At 33.9% G+C, this 25,818-nt stretch overlaps 2 protein-coding genes across 4 annotated transcripts in view; both read right to left on the bottom strand.

Annotated features, from left to right (window-relative positions):
• LOC125666234 (uncharacterized) overlaps nt 1–25,818 on the bottom strand; it is a 249,059-nt gene that overhangs the window by 158,657 nt on the left and 64,584 nt on the right. The window lies entirely within an intron of this gene.
• On the bottom strand, nt 1,967–24,989 carry LOC125666158 (uncharacterized). The gene is made up of 3 exons (XM_056151565.1): nt 23,300–24,989; nt 5,391–5,538; nt 1,967–5,165 (listed from the first exon to the last, which is right to left on the bottom strand). The coding sequence occupies exons 1-2, from the start codon at nt 24,669–24,671 to the stop codon at nt 5,393–5,395; spliced, it is 1,518 nt and encodes a 505-aa protein (XP_056007540.1). The 5' UTR covers nt 24,672–24,989; the 3' UTR covers nt 1,967–5,165; nt 5,391–5,392.

The following is a 25,818-nucleotide window of genomic DNA, read 5'->3' as shown; positions in this document are numbered from 1 at the left end:
ATAAACTTCTTGATGAAAATGAATGGATATAATCTCGGAGGAATGTAAAATTTACACCACCCCCCACCCCCCACAAAACAAGGGTAGCGCAAACGGTACAATATACGCCCATCGGGCAATGAGCATTTGACTAAATATCGGGGCAATAACTGTATTCGTAATGAAAAAAAAATCCTGGAAAACTCTGACCTATTTTTAGTCCAAAAGTAGGTCAAGGATGGGCCAATCCAGCTGAAATGCAAACTCAACTTGTATTCCTCTGAGAGGAAGTCTTTGATTAAATATCAGGGCAATATCTGTAATGAAAAAAAAAGCCCAGAAAACAGTTCCATCTATTTTCAGTTTAAAAGTAGGTCATAGATAGACCAATCCAGTTGAAATGCAAATTGAACTTGTATTCCTCCAAAAGGAAGCCCCTGACTAAATTTCAGGGCAATATCTGTATCCATAATAAAAAAAAAATAGCTCGGAAAACTATTTGACCTACTATCAATCCTAATGTCCGTCTTGGACGGGCCAATACAGCAGAAATGTAAACTTGTATCCATCTGAGAGGAAGCCTTTGTGTAAATTGCAGGGCAATATCTGCATCTGTAACCAAAAAAGTGCGGAAAACTGTTTGACCTACTTATAGCCCTAATAAAAGTAGGTCAACGATGGACCAATCCAGCTGAAATGCAAACTCACTCTTACAATTCTTGAGGGACATATTGTGACCAAATTTCAAATTACATGCACGTTACGGAAAAAAGTCCGGAATACATGACCCCGGACAGACGGACAACGCCATAACATAATACGTCCTCTGAACCAAAGTAAACCTCGACTCTGTCTAGAACAATCTAACTCTAAGGACCGTTTCCCAACTCTACGTTAGTTTTACTCCCTCTATGCTGAAAAACCCTGCTCTACCTGAAAAAATGAATTCTCGTAAAAAAGGGAATGTTAATTCTTTTTAAAAATAAGCCCTATATGGCAATTTTGAAAAAGGATTAACTGAACCCCTGGATAAATAGAATTGAGTCCCTATCTGATACTTTACTGCTCAGTGTCGAATTTGGTAAAAAGATTGGTTTTGTTAAAAAAGTATGTAGAGTTTCTAAAGTCATGTAACCCAGAAAATAGATTATTTGAGTAGGAGTCCCAACATCTGGCATTCAAATAAGGAATGTACATGACATAAAAGATGAAGATACCGAACAGTGATCAATCTCATAACTCCTACAAGCAATAGAAAATAGACAGTTGGGCAAACACGGACCCCTTGACACACCAGAGGTGGGATCAGGTGCCTAGGAGGAGAAAGCATCCCCTGTTGACCGGTCACACCCGCCGTGAGCCCCATATCCTGATCAGGTAAACGGAGTTATCCGCAGTCAAAATCAATGTATAAACAAATCCAACCTACGTTTAATTTGATCCAAAATTGCTTTGTGTGGTATGACTTTAGCGTGAAGTTGACACAAAATTGCCAAAATGAATGGAAAAAATTATTATGGGGGGTTTCCTTTCAGAAATTTCATATTAGAATTCATTTTTCGTCTTTTCTTAATACACAGTATAAATTTCATTATGCTCGACGGCTGTGACACCTTTTCCTAAGCAATAATCTGGATCAAATTTAACAGTTATCGAGCTCTTTTTGAAAAATGAGGTAGGACAAACTTTCATTCATGACATAATAAAGCTATGAAATAAGAAATAGTTTTAAGGTATTTCATGTATAATGAAAGGATAATGAACAATTTTGAAAGATTTAGATCAACATAAAAGTTTATTGTTAAATAATGATGAAAGTGAACAGATGAAATTCACATGACTGGTAAATGATTAGAAGCTGACCTTTTTGCACTTAAGACTTTTTGGAAGAGTTGTCTACCCTTTGTAAAAAAAAAATAAGAAAAATCACATTTTCTAAAAATGTGTGTGGTCAATGATTAATTTTATTTCATATTTTCATAAAAAGAAAGTGTATGTAACTTTCTACCAAGAGATTAGTATGAAAATATAATTTGTTTTCAAATTATTGAAATAAAATATGTTTTCCCCATATACTTCAATGTTAAATCCTAGGTGAAATAAATCAAACAGTCAACAAAATTTTGAAAATACCTATCGTGGATTATTTTTATTTGATGAACCCTTCAAAATGATACCATGATTACAAATATTCCACCATCCAATAATTAGAATGTTAGATATGAAATGTGGTCATTATACATTGAATGCTTTAAGTTGAGATAGTATACTTGACATGTTAAGCTTATTCAAAACACAGGTCAAACTTGATTCAAGACACATCTAAAACAAGACAACACTTTGGGTCTTTGTATGTACACAATCGTTTCTTTTTATTTTAACAGACATGCATAATACAGATAGAAAATATCTAAAACATTTACATGATTGAAACTTCTTTTGCAAACAAGAGGCCCATGGGCCACATCGCTCACCCGAGACACCTTGGCCCATATCTGAAGACTTTCCATATATATTTGCATGTAAAACCTTGGTCCCTATTATGGCCCAAACTACCCTTTGCAAACTTGAATCTACACTATGTCAGAAAGCTTTCATGTAAATGTCAACTTCTTTGGCCCAATGGTTCTTGAGAAGAAGATTTTTAAAGCGTTTTCCTATATCTGTATGTAAAACTTTCACCCTCCACTTGTGGCCACATCCTACCCCCCGGGGACCATGATTTGAACAAACTTGAATCTGCACCATGTCAGAAAGTTTTCTTGTAAATATCAGCTTTTCTGACTCAGTGGTTATTGAAAAAAAGATTTTAACTATATATTTGTATGTAAAACTTTGATCCCCTATTGTGGCCCCATCCAACCCCCAGAGCCCATGGTTTGAACAAACTTGAATCTGCATTATGTCAGGAAGCTTTCATGTAAATCTCAGCTTTTCTGGCTTAGTGGTTCTTGAGAAGAAGAATTTCAAAAGATTTTTCCTATATATTTGTGTGTAAAACTTTGATCCCCCCTTGGGGCCCTATCCTATTCCCGGGGGCCATGATTTGAACAAACTTGAATCTGCACTATGTCAGAAAGTTTTCATGTAAAAATCAGCTTTTCTGGTTTAGTGGTTCTTGAGAAGAAGATTTTAAAAGATTTTTTCTATATATTTGTATGTAAAACTTTGATTCCCTATTGTGGCCCCATCCAACCCCAGGGGCCCATGATTTGAAGAAACTTGAATCTGCATTATGTCAGGAAGCTTTCATGTAAATCTTAGCTTTTCTGGCTTAGTGGTTCTTGAGAAGAAGATTTTTAAAGTTTTTCCCTATATATTTGTATGTAAAACTTTGATCCTCCTTGTGGCGCCATCCTATCACCGGGGGCCATGATTTGAATAAACTTGAATCTGCAATATGTCAGGAAGCTTGCAGGTAAATTTCAGCTCTTCTGGCCCAGTGGTTCTTGAGAAGAAGATTTTTAAATGACCCCACCCTATTTTTGCATTTTTGTGATTATCTCCCCTTTGAAAGGAACATGGCCCTTCATTTGAACAAACTTGAAAGCCCTTCACCCAAGAATGCTTTTGGCCATGTTTGGTTGAAATTGGCCCAGTGGTTCAAGAGAAGAAGACGAAAATGTGAAAAGTTTACAGACAGACGGACAGAGAGACAAACGGACGCCGGACAAAATGTGATCAGAAAAGCTCAATTGAGCCTTCCGCTCAGGTGAGCTAAAAAATACATCATAAAACTTATATCGACATAAGATGTTTCTAAAACGAATATGCCACTCCCCACCCATGGTGCAAAATTGAAAAAGGTTATACACACATCATTTAAATGAGAGTAGTATCATTAATTCAAATATTGAGCAGACAATATCTTCCTATATCAAGAGTGGATTGACCATGTGACCTAAAAATCAATAGAGGTCATCAACTCCTGAACATGTACCAGTGTATCAAGTTTGGTATATATCAAGCAAAGGTTCTCAATATATTGAGAGGACAGTGAATCCGAATGTCCAGTTTGACCCTTTACCTTTGACCATGGGACCTCAAATTCAATATGGGTAATCTTTTTCTAAAGATATACCAGTGTACCAAGTTTGATGTCTGTCAAGTAAAGGGTTCTCAAGATATTGAGCGGACAGTATATTCCTATGTCCAGAGTAGACTGACCCTTGACCTTTAACCTTTTGACCTGAAAAACAATAGGGGGCCTCTTCTTTTCATAACCAACCTACATATGAAATATCATTATTGGGTGGACAACGTGGTCTACCGACCGACCGACCGACAGGTACAAACCAATATGCCCCTCTTCTTTGAAGGGGGGCATACACATGTATCTCATCAAGTCAATACATACAAATGTAATAAATAAAGTGTGAAAATGAAGGTTTGATCAATGAATCACATGGAGGTTATAATCAACACAAAATCACGAATACTTGACACAATGATCAACTTTAATGTATGTCTGTCATCACTGACTGATAAATGTAATCAATGTCCACCATCACTAGATAAGGAAATGTAATTAATGCCCACCATCACTAGATGAGGAAATGTAATCAGTGTCCACCATCACTAGATGAGGAAATGTAATCAATGTCCACCATCACTAGATGAGGAAATGTAATCAGTGTCCACCATCACTAGATGAGGAAATGTAATCAATGTCCACCATCACTAGATGAGGAAATGTAATCAGTGTCCACCATCACTAGATGAGGAAATGTAATCAGTGTTCACCATCACTAGATGAGAAAATGTAATCAGTGTCCACCATCACTAGATGAGGAGATGTAATCAATGTCCACCATCACTAGATGAGGAAATGTAATCAATGTCCACCATCACTAGATGAGGAAATGTAATCAATGCCCACCATCACTAGATGAGAAAATGTAATCAGTGTCCACCATCACTAGATGAGGAAATGTAATCAGTGTCCACCATCACTAGATGAGGAAATGTAACCAGTGTTCACCATCACTAGATGAGGAAATGTAATCAGTGTCCACCATCACTAGATGAGGAAATGTCATCAATGTTCACCATCACTAGATGAGGAAATGTAATCAGTGTCCACCATCACTAGATGAGAAAATGTAATCAGTGTCCACCATCACCAGATTAAGAAATGTAGATCAGTGTTATTTGCTGAAGGAATGTTAATGGTAATTGTATGTCATCTGTAAAACATGAAATACAATGATTAAGACATATTTCTGTAAACTTGCGAGAAAACACTTTTTTAAAGAATGCAGGAGTCACAAAATTAGCATTTCATTAAGCGTAAAAACACACTAAAATTTGAAATTGATCTTTTGTACGTTTGCATATTAAAATTTTAATACAATGTTAAAGCCATTTTTCACTTTAAGATTATGTGACACCACTGGGAAATTAATTCTTACATCTACACCAAGATACACCGCTGGCAACATGTTTTAGGATCAGCTTCTCCCCTGGCGTCCTCGTCATCAGAGTCAGATTCTCCCCTGACGTCCTCGTCATCAGAGTCAGATTCTCCCCTGGTGTCGTATTCCTCACTGTCTGGATAGTCTAAGGGTATAAAAAACACAGAATGTAATCAATCACAAATCCTACATCACATGCCAAGATACCAACATGCCCACTCGGTCATCTAAGTATCACTACTCCAAAAGAAAACTTATCACTAGCAATCTCGTCACAGTTTGTCTATAACTGAGGCAGAGGTTAAGCATTTAATCTTGTAGAAATGGGTCCAACCTATCACAGACAACATCAATTCTATATTGATCAATGTAATTAATGATTGATCAATTATTTAAATTCATTCAATCATTTAAATCATATTCACCACACATTGCATGACATGACAGGATTCAAGGTCATAAGCCTATGGGGACCTCTGTGGCCGAGTGGTTAGAGCATTGCGCTCAAAATCACACGGCCTCTCACCTCTGTCGGCGCGGGTTCGAATCCCGCTCGCGCCGGTAAGTGAGAAAATTTCCCAGTTTACTTTCGGAAGGTCAGTGGTCTCTTCCCAGGTACATTGTATCTGGGTTCTCTCTTCCACCAATAAAAACTGGGTGCCACCATATAACTGAAAAATTGTTGAGTGTGACAGAAAACATCAAAACAAACAAACATAAGCCTGATCAGACAGTAGCTTTTTCTTCTTGATTTAAAACAAAAAATAATTACTGTGCATCAATTCATATTGGTCATGTAAGAGTTTAATTCAATTCACATTCACGCTACTGTAGTATAATAATTGTATAGTGAGAAAATTTATTTTGTAGCACATGACATTCTCCTGGGCCCAGTGTACCCACTTCTTGTATTACAAGTATACAGTGCTACATATATATCACTAGCTGTACATGAATCTTAACAATGTATTCTAGTTGACCTTTGCCCTTTGCAATCAAAATTTCTCAGTGATAACAATTGGGATGACAATGTATCTAACTGGAAAATTCTGAGATGATAATTGTTGAACCGAGAGCATTATATTAAATCTAATGTTAGAAATGTTGATTGCATGTGTAATTAGTTATACAGTAAAACTCGAATATAGCGAACACGGATATAGCGAAATTATAGCTATAGCAAAGTGAAATCGATTTCAACGGCAAATTTTTTATATATTCTATATAAAAATCTGTGTTTATAACGAAAACGGATATAGCGAATTTACGGATATAACGAAGTAAATTCCTATTTCCCTTGAATTAAAAATGAACGTATAAATCACCTTTTATAACGAATTTACTTTTTTTTTTTACACTTGCGATTTTTAAAAATGGTTTTCCATTGCCATAAAGGATCCACACTTATTACGAAATTTCTGTTTGTATTTTTTTTTTTAAAAAAGAAAAAGGTTGTTAACGCAAAACAATACTTACACATACGTTTAGCAAATATATTGTCGATATTGTTTACTATTCTCGCTAAGGCCAATTCAACTTAATTGATAGATTATCATCCCCGCCCGCCCCTCAAGAATTGGCACGCCCCGAATTTTTTTTTATTTTGCGAAAATTGCGATTTCCGGATTATTTTCATGTCCGACTGGGGCCTCCGTGGCCGAGTGGTTAGAACATCACGCTCAAAATCATACGGCCTCTCACCTCTGTCAGCGCGGGTTCGAATACTGCTCGCGTCGTTAAGTGAGAAAGTTTCCCAGTTTACTTTCGGAAGGTCGCGGTGGTCTCTTCCCAGGTGCATTGTATCTGGGTTCTCTCTGCCACCATATACAGTGGAGCCTCGTTAATCCGGACACTTTGGTTCCCAGCGAAATCGTCCGGATAAATGAAGCGTCCGGATAATTGAATCGCATATTTTCTATCTTTACATAAGTAACCAATATATGTCTACATTATTGATGCATAATGAATTAAACACATTCTATCATTGGATTTGACAATTTGCATTAGTAAATAAATTATGATAATGTTAACATTTACATGTATTTCAAAACACTAAAATTCAATACGTGTTCAGTGCATTTGCCTGTGTTTATATTGTACATAGATATGAGCCCTACAAATAAATATACAAAAATGTGTGCCGTATGTACTAAAACAAATAATGAAGCACTTCATTTAACTATAAGTAAATGAATCATTAGTAACTAACATAATCAAATACACTTTAAACATTTCATCACACTTTTACTTCTTAAAGAGGCCGGTAATTTCCATCTGTCACGATTCACGGGTTCGACGGTCTGTTAAAACAATCTTCATTGTCCAAAGTTGATACATGTATAAGAATTTCGTGATTATCATGTCAGTGGACAACATTCTTTAACCAAAATTCCATCTGCCAGAGTTTTTATTTCTTATTCTATAATTATCCAAGACAATATCGGGAGAACACAAATCATTTAAGCTCGTAATATCAAGACCTACTACTGCTTTGATCTAGCTACGCGCACCTATTATTTTCATGATGCGATAATAACGGAACAAAACTCGGGTGAAACTAACATTACGGGTACATACAACATTTAATTGTCATTGTCCTTAAAATGGTAATTTTCTCACTTCTACCCAAAGTTTAAAAAATTGAAAGCAATAAAGCTCTACAACATTGTAACAAGAATCAATCGTACACAGGTACATTCTACATGCGTGACATTCTAAACGTTAAAAACTTACTACGTATACATGTGCATGAACATACATATATATTTCAAGCCAATCAACAGTATAAAATCCAGAATCTAGAAGTATAATCTACACCCTTTAGATTTGCATAAGCCGATAATCAATTTACGAATCAGTACAACTGATATGTGTAGCACATTTAGCAGTTAACAAAATTATCATTACGGCATGATGTTTAATTTATTAATACTATTAGGCTATTGATCAAGAGTATAAAATAATATGCTACAGATTTATATACAAAATTCAACACTACACGCAATAAAGATCTTATGTGCGAAAATTGGCAATACAATGTCTCGATCAGCACGTGCTATCTAATTGACATATCATAACACACCACCTAATTATAGGGAGGTGTTGACAGGGTACAGGTAATCGCTTCAATTAGACAGTTTGGCTTGTTTTCTTAATAATTTACGCCTTGTTAAAATTGTCCAACACAGACCTCCCCTAAACAAAATTACCGTCCGGATTAACGGTACAATTTTCAATGCACTATAGCGTTTTGTAGTAAAAAGTGACCGTCCGGATCCGGAACGCGAATTTCCGGATTAGTGATGCAAAATAACGTATAAAAATTCCGTTCCCTAGAAAAATCGTCCGGAAGGTGAAGCGTCCGGATTAATGGCGTCCGGATTACCGAGGCTCCACTGTAACTAAAAAATTGTTGAGTGTGGCGGAAAACATCAAAAATCAATCAATCAATCATGTCAGACTCCGGTATTTACATTTAAGTTTACATTTCCGGTATAGCAACGTGAAAACCCACGTGAAGAAAATAGATCGATATGGTTTTCTTAATTTCTTGCGTTCTTACCGGCATTTAATCTTGAAGAAGTTAGGTATATTTATGTTACATCCTTAGATTAAAGCTTAACCTGGAATTAGTCTATGAAAATAGCATAGATTGATATCCATCTTGCATTAAATGATGCGGATCTGTTGAAAAAAAAAGCAAAAACGTTTGTCTTTAACATTTATCTCAGAAAATAAAAATTAAAAAATAAAATCCTCCCACCCTCCCTATACTTTTTGCTGACCCTGGATGATAATTTACTAATTAAGTTGACTTGGCCTAATCAAATTTGAAATTTGATTACATTTATTTTATCGAACACTCCTTTATTTGTGTAAAGCAACAAGTAAGGCGAACGACAAAAATTGTTGAGTTTCCGCTAACGTTCCAGAGAAAAATAGGGTAGGTAGGTAGGAAATAAATTTTATTTTATTTTTAAATTTTAATTTTTCAAAGTATGCGAAAACATTGTAAAGTCTAACAAGTTCAATGATCTATTGAATTTTATACTTTCAATATAAAATTTTGCTTAAATTGCATTGCAAGTAAATTTTCATTCTTATCATTTCACTTGTTACTGGCTGAGGATTATTTCCAGATGTTTTAGAAGAAACAATATTTTTCAATGAAACATATAGCATAAAACACAAATTAAAGTGAACTCCTTTATGCCCCTATGCTATACAAGTACCAGATATATTGTTTCTACATTGAGATTGGTTGTCAAAGCAATACTACTATTGGATATGTTTGACAGGAAAATAATGTGATGATTTTGATAAAAATATGAAATCATCACCAAAATATCAACATCATTAACATATTTTAAGTTTATTAATTCATTTCTGAATGCACTTTCACAATCTAAATGGAACAAGGGTAGGAAGACAGTCTGGGCAGATCCCACTTATTCTAATGGGATCCAACTCTCTTCCAGCTAAAACTTTTTACCGGACATAAATTTTTATTTTAAAAAAAAAGTCTGCACATCTTTTTCCCCCTCGGCTCTCAACAGCCATCGACAACTCGGATGCGTTCACTGCTTTATTTGTGGCCTTTTTCATAGTGTATTCAGTTAGAACTGCAGCAGAAACCATGGATGTGCATACAAATTTGATAGACTGGACATTCAAGTGCACTATATAACGTCTGTCACCCTGCACCATGACCTCCATATAAACAATGCCCGCGAAAGCAATAGCACAAGACGGTGGCTATTTATGAAAACACCATAGGAGTTGGCAATTCTAACAAAAGAAAGTCTTCTATGGAAACATGACACTTGGCAAAGTCTCTCGGTCGTCTGTTCACTTCAATTGTCAAAGCACCGTTGCGTGAGGCAAGCATGGAGGTACAGTACTAGGTCAACCATCATGCCATGCTGTTAGTTATAAACATTATCAATGTTGTTTAAACGCTTGACACAATACCATGTAAAACGTATACGGTACCAATTTTGATGCACCAGATGCGCATTTCGACAAATAATGTCTCTTCAGTGATGTTCAACCGAAATGTTTGAAATCCGAAATAACTATGAAGTTTTAGATCTAAATATAACCAAAAACAGTGTGCCAAACAAGTGGAGCCAAATACCATGTAATTTTGTACATCGTTAAAGCGTTTGAATGACTTCATCCCAATGTCTAACTAAAAGGAAAACCAAGAACCGAGAATATATTTTTTCCGGAAAAATGACGATTTTTTTTTTCAAATTAGCGGAAAAAATTTCTAGAGTCGGGGCTATAATTTAGGGTCGGTCGGGTTAGCGGAAACACAACATATTTTATCAGTGGCCTATATGACAACTGCAATAGACTTTTTGTACATGTATGTATTGCACATACTTTTGTTAACATTTCTCTCTTGACATGTTCTTGCGTGACTTAATAATCAATCAAGATAAATTATCATATATAAATAATGTGTATATTTTTTGTATAAAAATATTTCTTCTCGAAAATATACAGGCTTGAGTTCTCTTAGAGACAATACAAACACAAGAATATCAATTGCCGCTTTCTTGTACAACTGATATACATGTAGAACAAATCAGTTTTATAACGAATTTGTTATATTTGAATTATGAATTCGCTATAAACGTATAGCGAATTACGCTTATAACGAATTTTTATAGAATGTCCGCAGAAAATCGTTATATATCAGAGTTTTACTGTATCAAGTTTTACCTTCATCTTCACCTAATGCACCAATACCAACTACACTCAACATCCAAGTGTCAGATCTAATAGGAGATATGAGGTCAAATAAAAAGGATAAAAAAAAGCACTAGAAATGACTAACACCTAAAGTAAACCACAAAAGCTGATAACAAACAAAACGTCTCCATGTTGAAATGAAGTCGTAATTCACAATCCCTGTACTATAAGTATGCAATCTTCTTTGGAACATTGCTGAACCGATTTCACAGCAATCCGAAAATCTAAATGACTTTAACTAAAGAACATTGTCTACAGTCGACACCAGCTTCCAAACCTTAAACAAATGCTTACAAAAGTCAAGATTTTGATCTGGTGAAGAACAAGAGGCCCAAGGGCAACATCGCTTACCGGACTCGCAGTGTACGCGAATGATTTTTAATTGTACCAGACATTCGGTCTGGTAAACAATCTAGCTTTACCAGACGAAAAATAATTTTACCAGACCAAATTTTCTAATATGCAAAATTCAGTCTTTGCGCTTAATGTTTCTGACTAAAAGCCTATAGGGCAAGTGAGAGTACAAAATTTGGTAGCCCAAATGAGATTTTACTAGCCCAAATGCTGTGTAGGAATGATTCAAGATGATGAGAATTTTCAAGTTTAAACATTTTTAATAAGTATAACAAACAGGTTAAGCTTTCTTTTAACTTCTAGTTCTGTCATTTCAGTCAGTATCTTCAGAATCCTCCAATTCTGATTCTTCTAGTTCTTCATAATCACTCTCATCGTACTGAAGGTAAAAAGAAGGGTATATTCACTAGCTCATTATCTTCAGAATCCCCCAATTCTGATTCTTTTACTTCTTCATAATCACTTTCATCTTAATAAAGGTAAAAACAAGCGTTAATCACTAGCTCATTCACACATTCTGAACGTCCCAGACATTATTTGTTTGAATGATGATAAAGAAAACAAAAGTATGTCAGCAAAAGTTTTGATCTCAATATAGAACACAATCATCACCAAAAAACCTAGGACTATAAGCTGGATACATTTAAAATTCTTCATGGTGAACCCCAGTGTCGGTGAATTCCGTGATAGGCATATATATAGTCATAATTCTTCCAAACTATCCGGAGGTTGTTTGTATCTGTTGCCAAATCCGTCAACGAAACCTGTCAACCTTGGTTTAGCAGAAAGTTATGGAGGTAAGTTTTGTGTCGGTCAACTTTTTCAGCAAAGTAATTGCCGTCACACAAAAATGTGATAGATAGTTTTAACAATAAGACAGTGTCTATGCAATATTTGAAGTTTCGATTGCTAAAGGATTTATTCATAGAAAAGAAGCAGAGAAAAATATTCTTCTTCGTCACTTTCGAGAGTATGTCAAGATAAGTCAGAGAACGGCAATTATTGTTTGACACAGATGTTCACGTACATTATCCTTTGACATTTTAGAAGTAATATCCGTACATGTTTTATTGATATCTTTAAATTTCAAACTTAACGGAATATAAAGTTATTTGTAATATAAGATTTTTGATCACTAGTTGCAGATTCACGTATTGCAATGTGTGTAGCGAGTGTGCCAGAGTGGCATTACAAAATTATTTTTGGAAAGTATGTTTTGACAGAGTAAGCATGACAACAAAAATACGTCAAATATAATGGACAAACGAGTGTTGAGAAAACAATAAATACTTGTTAATTTACAAATGAAATCAATTTAGACACATTTCCTTTTCTGCTTGAATGGATCATTGAAGTTAACAATACTGAAACTTTTTTATATTTCAGATTCGTGAGGATCAAATGAAGAAATTTGTGACATTAAGCATTTTTTTTAAAAATTAAAACAGTTAAACATTTGTTTGTTTTCGTCTATTTGTCCTGTACTGATATTTTGTATCATTCTTTCTTCTGGCAGTGTAATTAAAGCATTTCAAAAGAAATAGGCATCACAACATGGTAGTTGTCAAAGTGTTTTAAGTAATAGACATCACGAAAAATGATAATTGTCAATAGTAATATCCAAACACGCAAAGTACAGATTAATGCATAATATTTATTATTTCAACTATGTATAGAGAACAGAATCTTTTTTAAAGACCTTGCAAATATTACTTAATTTTTGTTTTGAATCTTTGTACCATCATGATTATGTGAAACATTTTTGATAAAAAAAATATTGCCCCCTTTATCATTAATATCCATCACTTTTTGTAAACGAACAATTAAAACCATTTCGCCATTTCTTTACTCTAGAATTCTTATTTTATTGTTTGGGAAAGAAATTTGCTTTATGAAAACATGATTATGACTGTTAAAAACTCACCAATTACACAAAAATGGAATATATTGTATGTCAATGTAACAGGCATCACTTTTTGGACACTTGATTTAAAATGTGAATAAATAAGAAAATATGCTTTCAACTATCTTTTCCCTTTTATTCTCTGAAAAATTAGGCTTTCGTGAAATGCATGTTTACAATAAAAATGAAGTAATTCCAGGACCATTTAAAATTCCAAATAAAATTTCCTAATATCTGAGAAGGACCCTGATATATTACAGAGAACGGGTGATCAGAAAACCTTGAAACTTAAGTTCATGTGAACTAACAAGAGACCCACGGGCCTCAACAGTCACCTGAATATTAAAATCCATACGTAACCAATACAAGGAGTCCCACCTCTGGTGTGTCCAGGGGTCCGTGTTTGCCCAACTAACTATTTTGTATTGCTTGTAGGAGTTATGAGATTGATCACTGTTCGTTATCTTCACCTTGCATTCACATTTATAAGCCTCAATATGAAATGTTTTGTGCATATGTTTATGACTTTTCAAAATAATCTACCATATATTAAATGTTTTCTTAATGAAATGTTTTCTATTATTCTTTTTTTTTATTTTGATGTTTTCATATCATTGATGATAAAATTATCGCTTTTTAAAGCTGATCGGTCGCCCGAGTACTAGTGAAAAATTATCACTATATATATCCTCCCAAAGGCTATATGAAATCTAGAAAAAAATTCCTATTCTGAATATCTAAGCTAAATTTTAACATTCAGCAAAAGTATAAAACAAGATGTGTTCTTACAACTTCAATGCCCTCATAAGTGCATACACTGATGAAATGTTTCACATAATATAATAGGTGTATTAAGATTAAAATATTAAAATATAATTATGACTAATCTGGACCCATCCTAGAATTAAAACCCTGGGTTGTGAAATTCACCATTTTTTGTTCATCTTTTTTCTGCTATTCCTTAGTATGCAGATTTTATACAGTTTTATACAGTATCAGCAAACTTACATATATAAACACTATAATACTAAGATTGGACCCACCCTGAGGTCAAAACCCCTACCCCGGGGATCATGAAATGGACAATTTTGGTAGAAGCCTTCCTGCTTTACATCTTAAGTATGGTTCCACGTAAAAATCAGGCAAAATCGCATTTTCATGATAAGTCCATGTTCACGAAATGAACCCAAACTTAGCATACTAACTCACCGTAATATGTTTGGCAAATATACAAAGTAGTTTTGATTTATTTCGCCTTGTTCCAAAATTATGGACAGATAATTATGAACATGGAGAATTCACGCTTAGTGCAAATCTATACAAAACACTACTTGTAATCCCTTTGAAATCTAAAAACAGCAAAGCAGGTGTGAAAATATATCATTATATAACATTAAACAAATAAAAAAGGCATGCTCTGAAATAAATATTATTTTTGAAATTTTCAATATAACATTTTAAAACCTCTCTGAATGTTTCGATTTTAATGCAATTTCGGTTATCGTTCTTGAATTTAACCTCGATGATCGCTAGGGGCGCTGCTTTGTCAACACACTAAGTGCGCGGAATATGGCGGATCCAAAACTGAATGCCGTGTAGGACAATATTCCGACAGAGTGTGAACTACCCTCAAGCCTCCTCTAAAGGAAACGAATATATTTACCTTCGGAGATTGTCAGAAATACATTGATGTATATGGCGTCACTGAAGATAGAACGTGTGTGGAGCAGCCGACAACGAAGACCGAGCAACATATCTTATATGACATGTCACCAAGTCGGCGCATTCCGGTAATTTCAAATGGTGTGATTTACATATTTAATAAGTCAAAATTCGCAATATTTATTATTCATGTTATTACTAGCATAAAAATCATAACGAATGTTGTATTATACAATGTAGCATTGTATGAGACGACTGTGTGCAGATGACACCCACTCCCTTGTTTCAAAAAGTCATACTTTCAACAGTTACGCTATGATATGTTTTAGGCCTAGGCTAGTCGACGGCATGTTTCATTTGTAATGGTCTGCAATAATAGCAGACATCTACGTATCCTCCAAAACGCCTCTTGTCTCAGATAGAAATGTAGATTATGCCTAACTGAGGATCAGTAGGAGTAGGTATCATCTCAAAAGAGTGTGGTTTTATGTACTACATGTAGATTTCAGTCAAATTTGCATATAAAAATTTAAGACATGATATAACTTTGTGAGATGCAATGTTAAGTATATAATGTGATCATATCCTTTACAAGTCACAGATAGCTAAGTGGTTATAGGTATCCGGATTAGCATGCCGGAGGTACCGGGTTCAAATCTCAGAAGGGATGGGATTTTTTTTATTCAATTTATTTTATATACACATCATTGTTTTTTCCTTCAAGGTGTTCTATATAAACACACACAAATTTTTCACAAATTTTTCAAATATTATTTCATATGTACAAAATCATTTCTTTTAGTGGTCACCATTCAGCTCTTGACAAATCGGAATTCATATTTTAAAAACATATGCATACTATTAGACATATCAAAGAAAATATTTAGGGTCTGTAGTTTTTTAAAGAATTCCATTTCATTGTAAAACAATTCATGTTAATTATATCTTGACATTTTTATTAGATATCTATTATATTACTATTTAAAGTCTGCCTCAATCTGATATGGTCATGGGGACTGGTTAATGTATGGGTTCTTGAATTTATATTTCTAATAATAATATATAAATATAACAAAGATAAAGTCATTTAGTTAATGTATATTTCTTTAAAGTTTTCATACCAGCATCATGGAGTGTCATTACCATCACTACATGCATTGGAAACCTCTGTGGTAAATACATGTAGCACATATGTACCAATGAATCTAAAGTGTAAATGTTTTATAAACCTCAAACTTGGTAGAGCAGTATAATATTATATAATAATCCTGATATACAAGCACTATATGACCCCTTCTGATAATGAGGTCAAAGTCAACCAACCCCCAACCCACCATTATAGGAAAATATTGGTCACTCAGAAACCAGACTCAAAACCTGATACAGCTGTTGCCCTGACTAATACCCGAACCTACTTGTCACTGATTTAGAATATTTGGAACACCTTCTCAATGCCATATACACGTTTCTTTAAGCATTTCTTGTTTTCAAAAGTTTTATATGCTATTTTAGTATTTTATTCTTTCTAACTACATGTATAATTTAAAAATCAATGTGTACTATGACTACTAGGCTCTGAGTCGTGTACTTTATTGAAAGTTTTTTGATATAAAATGTTCAAACATTCTCAAAAACTAGAGAAATATATATTATATACATGTATATTGAGGAGAGAAAAATAAGTAAATTCTTGTGTCCTGAAAATCAGTGTCTATCTTATTGTATTGTAGGTCTCTGCAAAACCCAAGGATATACTTAAAGTGGTAACAGGAGCAAAATCAATCAAACCAAGTGAAAGTACAAGACACTATTACAAAAGGAAAGCAAAGGAGTTCATAAATTCAATGTTGAACATCAAGACAGTCTAAAATATTGAATCCAAACAAAATATCAAAACTCTATGAAGAAATAAATGACAAATTGTCAAATAAACATGAAAGCATTCTTATATATGGTGTTTTATTCAAATTATTTCAACTGAAATTCCTAATGTACCTAAATTCGAAAGGGAAACAACTTATGAAAAAATTAAACACCAATGGGTTGAATTGTGTAATGAAGTTGTGTTGACATGCAAAAATACATGTATAATGTGATGCATCATAGAATAGCTCAAATGGTCTATTTTATGCAATTATTGGGCTCTTCACCCACCCCTTTCTGGATGGAGAAGGTAAATACACGAGTCACAAAACCTCCATTCCCACCCTTATATTTTTTTCTGGATCTGCCTCCGTTTTGTAAATATGTTCGTAACAAATATATTTCTGTGCTCATTTGTTCCTTTATCATGTTTATGCCTTGTTTGGGGTTACACTTTTAAAAAAGTATGATTTTGAAATAAAATTTTTAACCTTCAAAGAACTCTTCCGTGTACATCTTTCAGTATACAGTTTATAAAGGATCTAAACTTACAAGTTGCAACTGTTAAAAAATCTTATAGATAATGGAATGTATTGATGAAATAATTAAGAATTCATTTTCAATTCACTTTACAGACACTAATATCTACATGGATTATGTAAAACAGTTGTTTTGTCATCTGAAAGCAACCTGTAATCATACTTGGTAAAAGATAGTGCCATAGACATGATAAATGAGTCAACTTACATTTTTTAAACTACATTATTGAATTTCAAAACAATCCCATTTCTACATTACATGTATTTTCATAAAATTATATAAAGTCAATATAAACTGTCCAAATTTTACAATATTAATGACACAAATGTCTGCAGTTTCTGTTCTGATTTTATTTTTTCCTGAACAAACATATATATTATACGACTGTAAAAACGTACATTTCACTAAAAGTTTTTGTTCCACTCTTACAAAGGATTCATAAGGAAATCAAGTGCTAAAAAGTTTTATTTTAAAATTTGAGCCATATCATGTTTCTAGAATTGTTAGCCAAAGTTTAAAATGTCCAGATGCTTTGTAATAAATGTATTAAATTTCATATTACACAGAGCAAAAATGAATTCAAAATGATTTTTCAAATAAAAGATATTTTCAATGAATTATTTGGGTAAAACACAAAAGTTGATAAATTATGCCTTAATGTTTTATCATAGGATTCCCTTGAACATGTGTTCAATGTATTTTCAGTTTGTTTTTCTAAAGATATACGTTTTTAAAGAACATGGGCATTCATTCTCTTTATACTTGGGACTAAAATGGCAATCTCTTGTTATTCGAGCAACCTACAACGTACGTCGTTGACCAGCCTCACAAGAGTTGTTGATAGGTGAATTTCAAAATGAAAAACAATTGCCAACCAAGCATTTTTTCTTTAATCTGTTAATTACCCACAAACTCACAACTATCCAGCCAAAAATACTTGCAAGTTAAACTCCCCATTCAGTGCAAAATATCCTATAAAGACAGGTCTGAAAGAAATGGGTTAATGATAAACGGACTTTCGATCCCGACCCAAAATGCTATGCATCGATCGTTTCTTGCATTTACATCTATAAACATATCATTATGGTATGTAAACACATAAAGAAGATCATTTTAGATATTTATAAATATGATAATTACTAGAACATGACAAAAAAGTCTGCTTGTTGAATAGTTTGTATATAAGTAGAAGAAAATTTAAAAACATGAAAATAAATTATTTTCCCGCCATTTTTCACAATCTTCATATATTTTTTTTCCGAGTACAGTAAAAACTTTCAAAAAAAATATTGAGTAAAAATTATTCAATAGCATGTACTTCATCCGTCTAATTATAAAACTTTTTTGAAAGGGTTTGCTGTTTCGAGAAAAATGGTCTTAAAGTTGGAATGTTTTTCCGTTAGAAAATCCTTTCGTTAACGACAGGAACGGTTACCATGGTAACACATAACAAATACTCACTATGACAACAGAAATTCGTAAACAGTAGCCTTCTTCTTCATTTTATATAAGCCATTTGAAAATGTATGATCTTTTCATTTAACAAAACCTTTAAGAATATATAGCATTTTTATGAGTCAATTTTGGTCAAAACATGGGTATTCTATTTTTAGTAACACAGCTCTGTGAAGGTGCGTCATATGAAAAAATTATTATCACCGAATGATTTCCTATAAACAATGTTACTATATATATAAGTATCGGCTCGATCCCTGACGGTCGACTTATCACCCTCTGCCTGATTTTTACATGGAACCATACTTAATGCATTTAGTTAAAAACATGTGCCGTTCTAGAAAAAGAATTTTGAAAATTGGTCAATTTTGGGCAGTTTTTGTTCTGCCCCCAAGGCCCCAGGAGTGAAGAAATCCTGAAATTTACAATTTATGTCTCCCTTGTTCCAAAGATGCTTCATACCAAATTTAAAAAGAATTGGAATGGTAGTTATCAAGAAGTTAAAAATATTCAATCGCTAACGAGTGACGGACGACGTATGATGGCAGACGACAACCAATTGCAAAAAGTCATCTGACTTAACTCAGGTGACCTAATAAAGTGAGTCACTGCGTACACAAATTTCTTTAATTATTTTTGTTTTATATATATTTTTGATTTTAATTCAATTTTATATTTTTGTTTATAGCTGTCAGATTTGAATATATAGTGATATTTTGCTTCCTGTACCACAGTACATACCAACACCAGAAAAATACTGGTACACCGGTATACCGATAATACTGTGCACCCGCTAAAAATTGTATTATTCAATGAATCATATAGTGAAAATTAGCACTGCACTGCAGAAATAATTTTGAACCTTGGGTGTATATATATATATATATATATATATATATATATATATATATATATATATATATATATATATAAGGGGCAAAATCAAGAGATCAATAAGAAATCTTCTTTCAAGTACGTGGCACAAATCTTTGATAAATCTACATTTAAAGTCACATGAACACTTTCATTTTGAAATAACCAGTAGAAACACTCTATCATTAGTATTTGACAACAATCACAGTGTTTTGGAGGGGGGATTCATCAAAATCTGTGAATTTACTCATTAATCAGATTTGTAAGCTATAGAACCCCTAAAATCATGAGACCTATTCAACACAGAGACTGGGTGTAATGTACATGTTAAATGTCAAACAGTACACAATGTAGATTTTGTCCACACCTGCTGCAGAAATTAACGCCATTCCACGGAAATACACAACATTTTACAGAAATACACAACATTTTACAGAAATATACAACATGTCACAAGCCAGAGCTGTGTTGATATCACTGATATTTACATTCTTGACAGCTGCGAAAAATAATCATTTTTATCATTCTTAAATTGATAAATTTAGCTGAAGAAAACAAAAAATTCTAAACAATGATCCTGAAATTTTTCGGGGAGCATAATTAAAATTAAACACTAACTCTGATTGTAACTCACAATGTAAATAAAACTAATCACTAAATTTAATTACAACCCATACTGTAATTAAAACTAAGCACAACCTCTAATCATAACACATTGTAATTAAAACTGAACATTAATTACCACTATTTATATTCTGCACTGTAATCACTACCTCTATTTATAACCTACACTGTAATTAAAACTAAACACTACCTCTAATTATAACCCACACTGTAATTAAAACTAAGCACAACCTCTAATCATAACACATTGTAATTAAAACTGAACATTAATTACCACTATTTATATCCTGCACTGTAATTAACACTAAACACTACCTCTAATTATAACACATTAATGAAAACTAAACACCACCTCTAACTACAGCACACACTGTAATTAAAACTAAACACTACCTCTAATTATAACCCACACTGTAATTAAAACTAAACACTACCTCTAATTATAACCCACACTGTAATTAAAACTAAACACTACCTCTAATCATAACCCACACTGTAATTAAAACTAAACACTCTCTATAAATTTATAACCCAGACTGTAACAAGAGGTACTGTGAGCAATGCTCACCAAGAATACCCCCCGCTTACCCCAATCTCCCAAAGGGTGTTGGTAATAGGTAAAACTTCAGTATTATGATTCAAAATGTATCTAAGAACACAGGATATCCATGCGATGAAAAAAGCCATTAAAGAATTTAAATGGAAACCATATTGCTACTTCGATGTCCAGTGCGCTTGACCTTTGACCTTTTGACCCCAAAATCGACAGGTAACATCTTCATCCCATGGGTAGTCCATATGCATGATATGGTGACTGTAGGTGGAAAGGATAATGCTTTAGAGCCCGGAAACCATATTGCTACTTCGATGTCCAGTGCACTTGACCTTTGACCTTTTGACCCCAAAATCGATAGGGAACATCTTCATCCTATGGGTAGTCCATATCTATGATATGGTGACTGTAGGTGGAAAGAATAACCCTTTAGAGCCTGGAAACCATATTGCTACTTAGATGTCCAGTGCGCTTGACCTTTGACCTTTTGATCCCAAAATCGATAGGGAACATCTTCATCCCATGGGTAGTCCATATGTATGATATGGTGACTGTAGGTGGAAAGGATAATGCTTTAGAGCCCGGAAACCATTGCATCTACAGACGGACGAACAGACGGACAACCCGATTCCAGTATACCCCCCCCCCCCACAACTTGTTGCTAAACTTTACCACTAATTATATCCCACAGTGTAATTAAAACTAAGCATTACCTCTAATTATAACCCACATTATAATTAAAATTAAACACTACCTCTAACTAAAACCCACACTGTAATTAAAAATAAACACTACCTCTATTTATAACCTATACTGTAATTAAAACTAAACACTACCTTTAATTATAACCCACACTGTAATTAAAACTAAACAATACTTCTAATTATAACCCACAGTGTAATTAAAACTAAACACAACCTTTAATTATAACCCACACTGTAATTAAAACTAAACACTACCTCTAATTATAACCTACAGTGTAATTAAAACTAAACACTACCTTTATTTATAACCCACACTGTAATTAAAACTAAACACTACCTCTAATTATAACCCACACTGTAATTAAAACTAAACACTACTTCTAATTATAACCTACAGTGTAATTGAAACTAAACACTACCTTTATTTATAACCCACACTGTAATTAAAACTAAACACTACCTTTAATTATAGCCCACACTGTAATTAAAATTAAACATTACCTCTAATTATAGCCCAGACTGTAATTAAAACTAATCACTACTTCTAATTATAACCCACACTGCAATTAAAACTAAGCACTACCTCTATAAATTTATAACCCAGACTATAATTAAAATTAAACACTACATCTATTTATAACCCACACTGTAATTAAAATAAGCACTTCCTCAAATCATAACCCACACTGTAATTAACACTAAACACTACCTCTAATTATAACCCACACTGATTAATCATGTTAATGAAAACTAAACACTAACTCTATAATTACAACACACACTGTAATTAACACTAAACTTTACCTCTATTTATAACACAAACTGTAATTAAAACCAAACACTATATCTAATTATAACCCACACTGTAATTAAAACTAAACACTACCTGTATTTATAAACCACACTATAATTAAAACTAAACACTACCTCTTATTATAACCCACACTGATTAATCATGTTAATGAAAACTAAACACTAACTCTATAATTACAACACACACTGTAATTAACACTAAACTTTACCTCTATTTATAACACAAACTGTAATTAAAACCAAACACTATATCTAATTATAACCCACACTGTAATTAAAACTAAACACTACCTGTATTTATAAACCACACTATAATTAAAACTAAACACTACCTCTTATTATAACCCACACTGTTATTAAAACTTAACACTACATCTAATTATAACCCACACTGTAATTAAAACTTAACACTACATCTAATTATAACCCACACTGATTAATCATGTTAATGAAAACTAAACACCAACTCTATAATTACAACACACACTGTAATTAACACTAAACTTTACCTCTAATTATAACCAACACTGTAATTATAAAACCAAAGACTACCTCTAATTATAACCCACTCTGTAATTAAAACTAAACACTACCTCTAATTATAACCCACACTGTAATTAAAACTAAACACCACCTCTAATTATAGCCCACACTGCAATTAAAACTAAACACTACCTCTAATTATAACCCACACTGTAATTAAAACTAAACAATGCATCTAATCATATTCCACACTGTAATTAACATGTGTTTTTATATTGACTGATATAGTACAATAAACTACAGTACTACTAGTACTTACCAGTCAGAGAGTACCTCCTCTGTAGATATCTATATACAGACACTGTGTTGGTGTCCCCTGATCCGACCCAGAGAAGGTGAGTTTTATCATCATAGTTCAGGCTGTGTGGTCTGTTTACCCCGTGTTGTCGTGTCAGTAACAGAGACAGGAAGTGACCGTCCTTGTCAATCATCTGTACTGTGTCAGTGTAAACATCACACACCAGGATGTGTGACAGCGCGTCTGTACAGATTCCTAGTGGTGTTAGTGATGATCCTGATGGAGGTTCTGTGTAGGAGAATCGATGTCTCCCCCCGCGCTCTGTCACCACTACAACACCACATTTAGAATTAATCCAGTCAGACACAATGATATCACCGTTATTATTCTCTGTGATAAAGAGAGGACCACTATACAGCGTGTGACCTGTGTTGTCGTGTTCTATGGTCAGGATGTGTTGACCACTACTGTTGTACCGGGTTACCTTGGCTGTCTCTGTATCAGTGTTACACATCGCCACCATCAGATCTCCAGTGGACGGGGAGCAGTACACACACCGTGGATACCATGGTGATGTTCTCTGTATCAGTCTGGTGACTGTTTTATTGTCTGTACACAGTTTGTTGATGTTATAATCACTGTCTATATAAATCAGTTCACCAGAACTGTTCACTGTGTGTACTCCTGTATACCATCCTATATCTGTCACACGGTGTATAGTGTCTCCTGTTGTGTCTGTCAAGATGAGATTGTAATGAGAGACCCAGACCCGGTCTGACATCACACGAGATATGTGTAACACACGTCTAACACCTGTCACACAGACAGACGTGTGTAATACAGGTGTGGACATCAGTTTCACACACTCGTCTATTCCTACTTGTCGTTTTCCTGTTGTCATTTGGATTTCTGTGATGACACTCAATAACTGACTAGGACTGTTCTTTATCTGGGGGACACGACTGGTCTTTATAAACAAGAGGAATTGTACCGCTCTGTTTGCTGATTGTTCATATCTGTCTTCATAGTTCTGTAGGTGAACAAGTTGTCTGTTCATTTTTCTCTTCTGTTGTTGTATTCTATCAATCAATAAACCTCGGTATCTTGTTTGAACATCACATACCACAGTGTCAATCAGATCCTTCAGTCTCTGGGCTTTTGTTGACATCTGTGATTGACGATGACAGATTTGTGGGGGACAAGTTTGGATATCAGTTTGGAGTCCTGCCAGGAGAACACGACAGTTATAGAGAGTCTCACTTCTGATGTTGTCAATGATTTCTCTGTGTTGTTGTCGCTTTGTTTGATAGACTGTTCTAAGATCCACCAGCGCGTGTGTTCTATGGTTTGTACAGCGCTTACACACGGAAAAGTTACACTGATCACAAAACATTCTGTATTTTCTGTTTGGATGTCTGACATAGGTCTCTCGTAAAGGGAAACGATTAAACTTCTCACGGTAACTCAAAACATCATGATATATGGTATCTAGATCAATGACATGCTTCTCTTTACACTGTAAACACAGATCACGTTTACATGTGTTACAGTAGAACTCAGTGTCCCCCTGACATTGAGAACACTGTCGTAGTTTACACTGTGTGGTAAAATTCCTCTCGGTATGACGAGTTATATAGAACACTACATTGTGATATTTGGTGTTATTTTCTGTAACATGTTTCTTTTTACACTGTAAACACAGATCACGTTTACATGTTTTACAGCAGAATTCGGTGTCCCCTTGACATTGAGAACATTGTCGTACTTTTAGCTGAGTGCTGGGTCCTAGTGTGTCCATGATGTGGAGAGTCGGGGTCTTTAGGAATACAATCTGAAATCAAACAAACAGTATAAAGCTAGAGGAACTGGAAAGTAGCAATCATTGAATTTACATTCATTTTTACGTAATGCATATTCCAAGAGTTACATCATTTTGGATATAAATATTCCCATCATGTAATTAATACATTTAAATAGATCTACATAATTTACTGAATAATTTTAATTGACCCCTTTTCTGCATAAACAAGAGGCACCATGACACACATCGCTCACCTGAGTCACCCTGACCCTGTTGTTGTTAAGCGGTTATTGTTTTTTTTTTCTAAGCTTTTTTTATCATATAGTAGACCCAACCTTAGCCCTAAAGGGTCATGACAAAACCAAAATTGAATTCACAAAACATAGGGATACATCGATACCAATACGAAAATAATATGACCTTGTTATTGTGGAGAAAGTCAAGGTAACAAAGTCAAATATCATTCTTTGAAATGAAACGTCTTTCCATAGGATATCTACAAGTATGGAAAACATAAGAAAGCTCTATCTTAACTGGTATTGGGAAACATTGAGTACGTTAGGTTTTCTTAACAGTAAGCCTTTCTTTAAGGTCTTGCTAAAGGATATCTATATGTATATAGAAAACATGCAAGTTCTATCTTGAAAGGGTCAGGAAATATTAAACATGTTAGGTTTTCTTAAAGGGACACCAATATTTTCAGTCAGGGTCAAAAATAAATTTGCTATAAAAGGGTTTT

The sequence above is a fragment of the Ostrea edulis genome, chromosome 10, assembly GCF_947568905.1.
Source record: "Ostrea edulis chromosome 10, xbOstEdul1.1, whole genome shotgun sequence".
NCBI lineage: Eukaryota > Metazoa > Mollusca > Bivalvia > Ostreida > Ostreidae > Ostrea > Ostrea edulis.
Note: the sequence above shows the minus strand (reverse complement) of the source record. Positions and strands in the feature narration are given on the sequence as shown.

What these genes read in the sequence shown, in the direction of transcription:
- LOC125666158 (XM_056151565.1), bottom strand. Translation starts at nt 24,671, where the DNA reads ATGTTTTGTGATCAGTGTAACTTTTCCGTGTGTAAGCGCTGTACAAAC. An exon ending in GAGGAGGTACTCTCTGACTG is followed by an intron (nt 5,539 to 23,299) that starts GTAAGTACTAGT and finishes TTATACCCTTAG; the next exon opens with ACTATCCAGACAGTGAGGAA.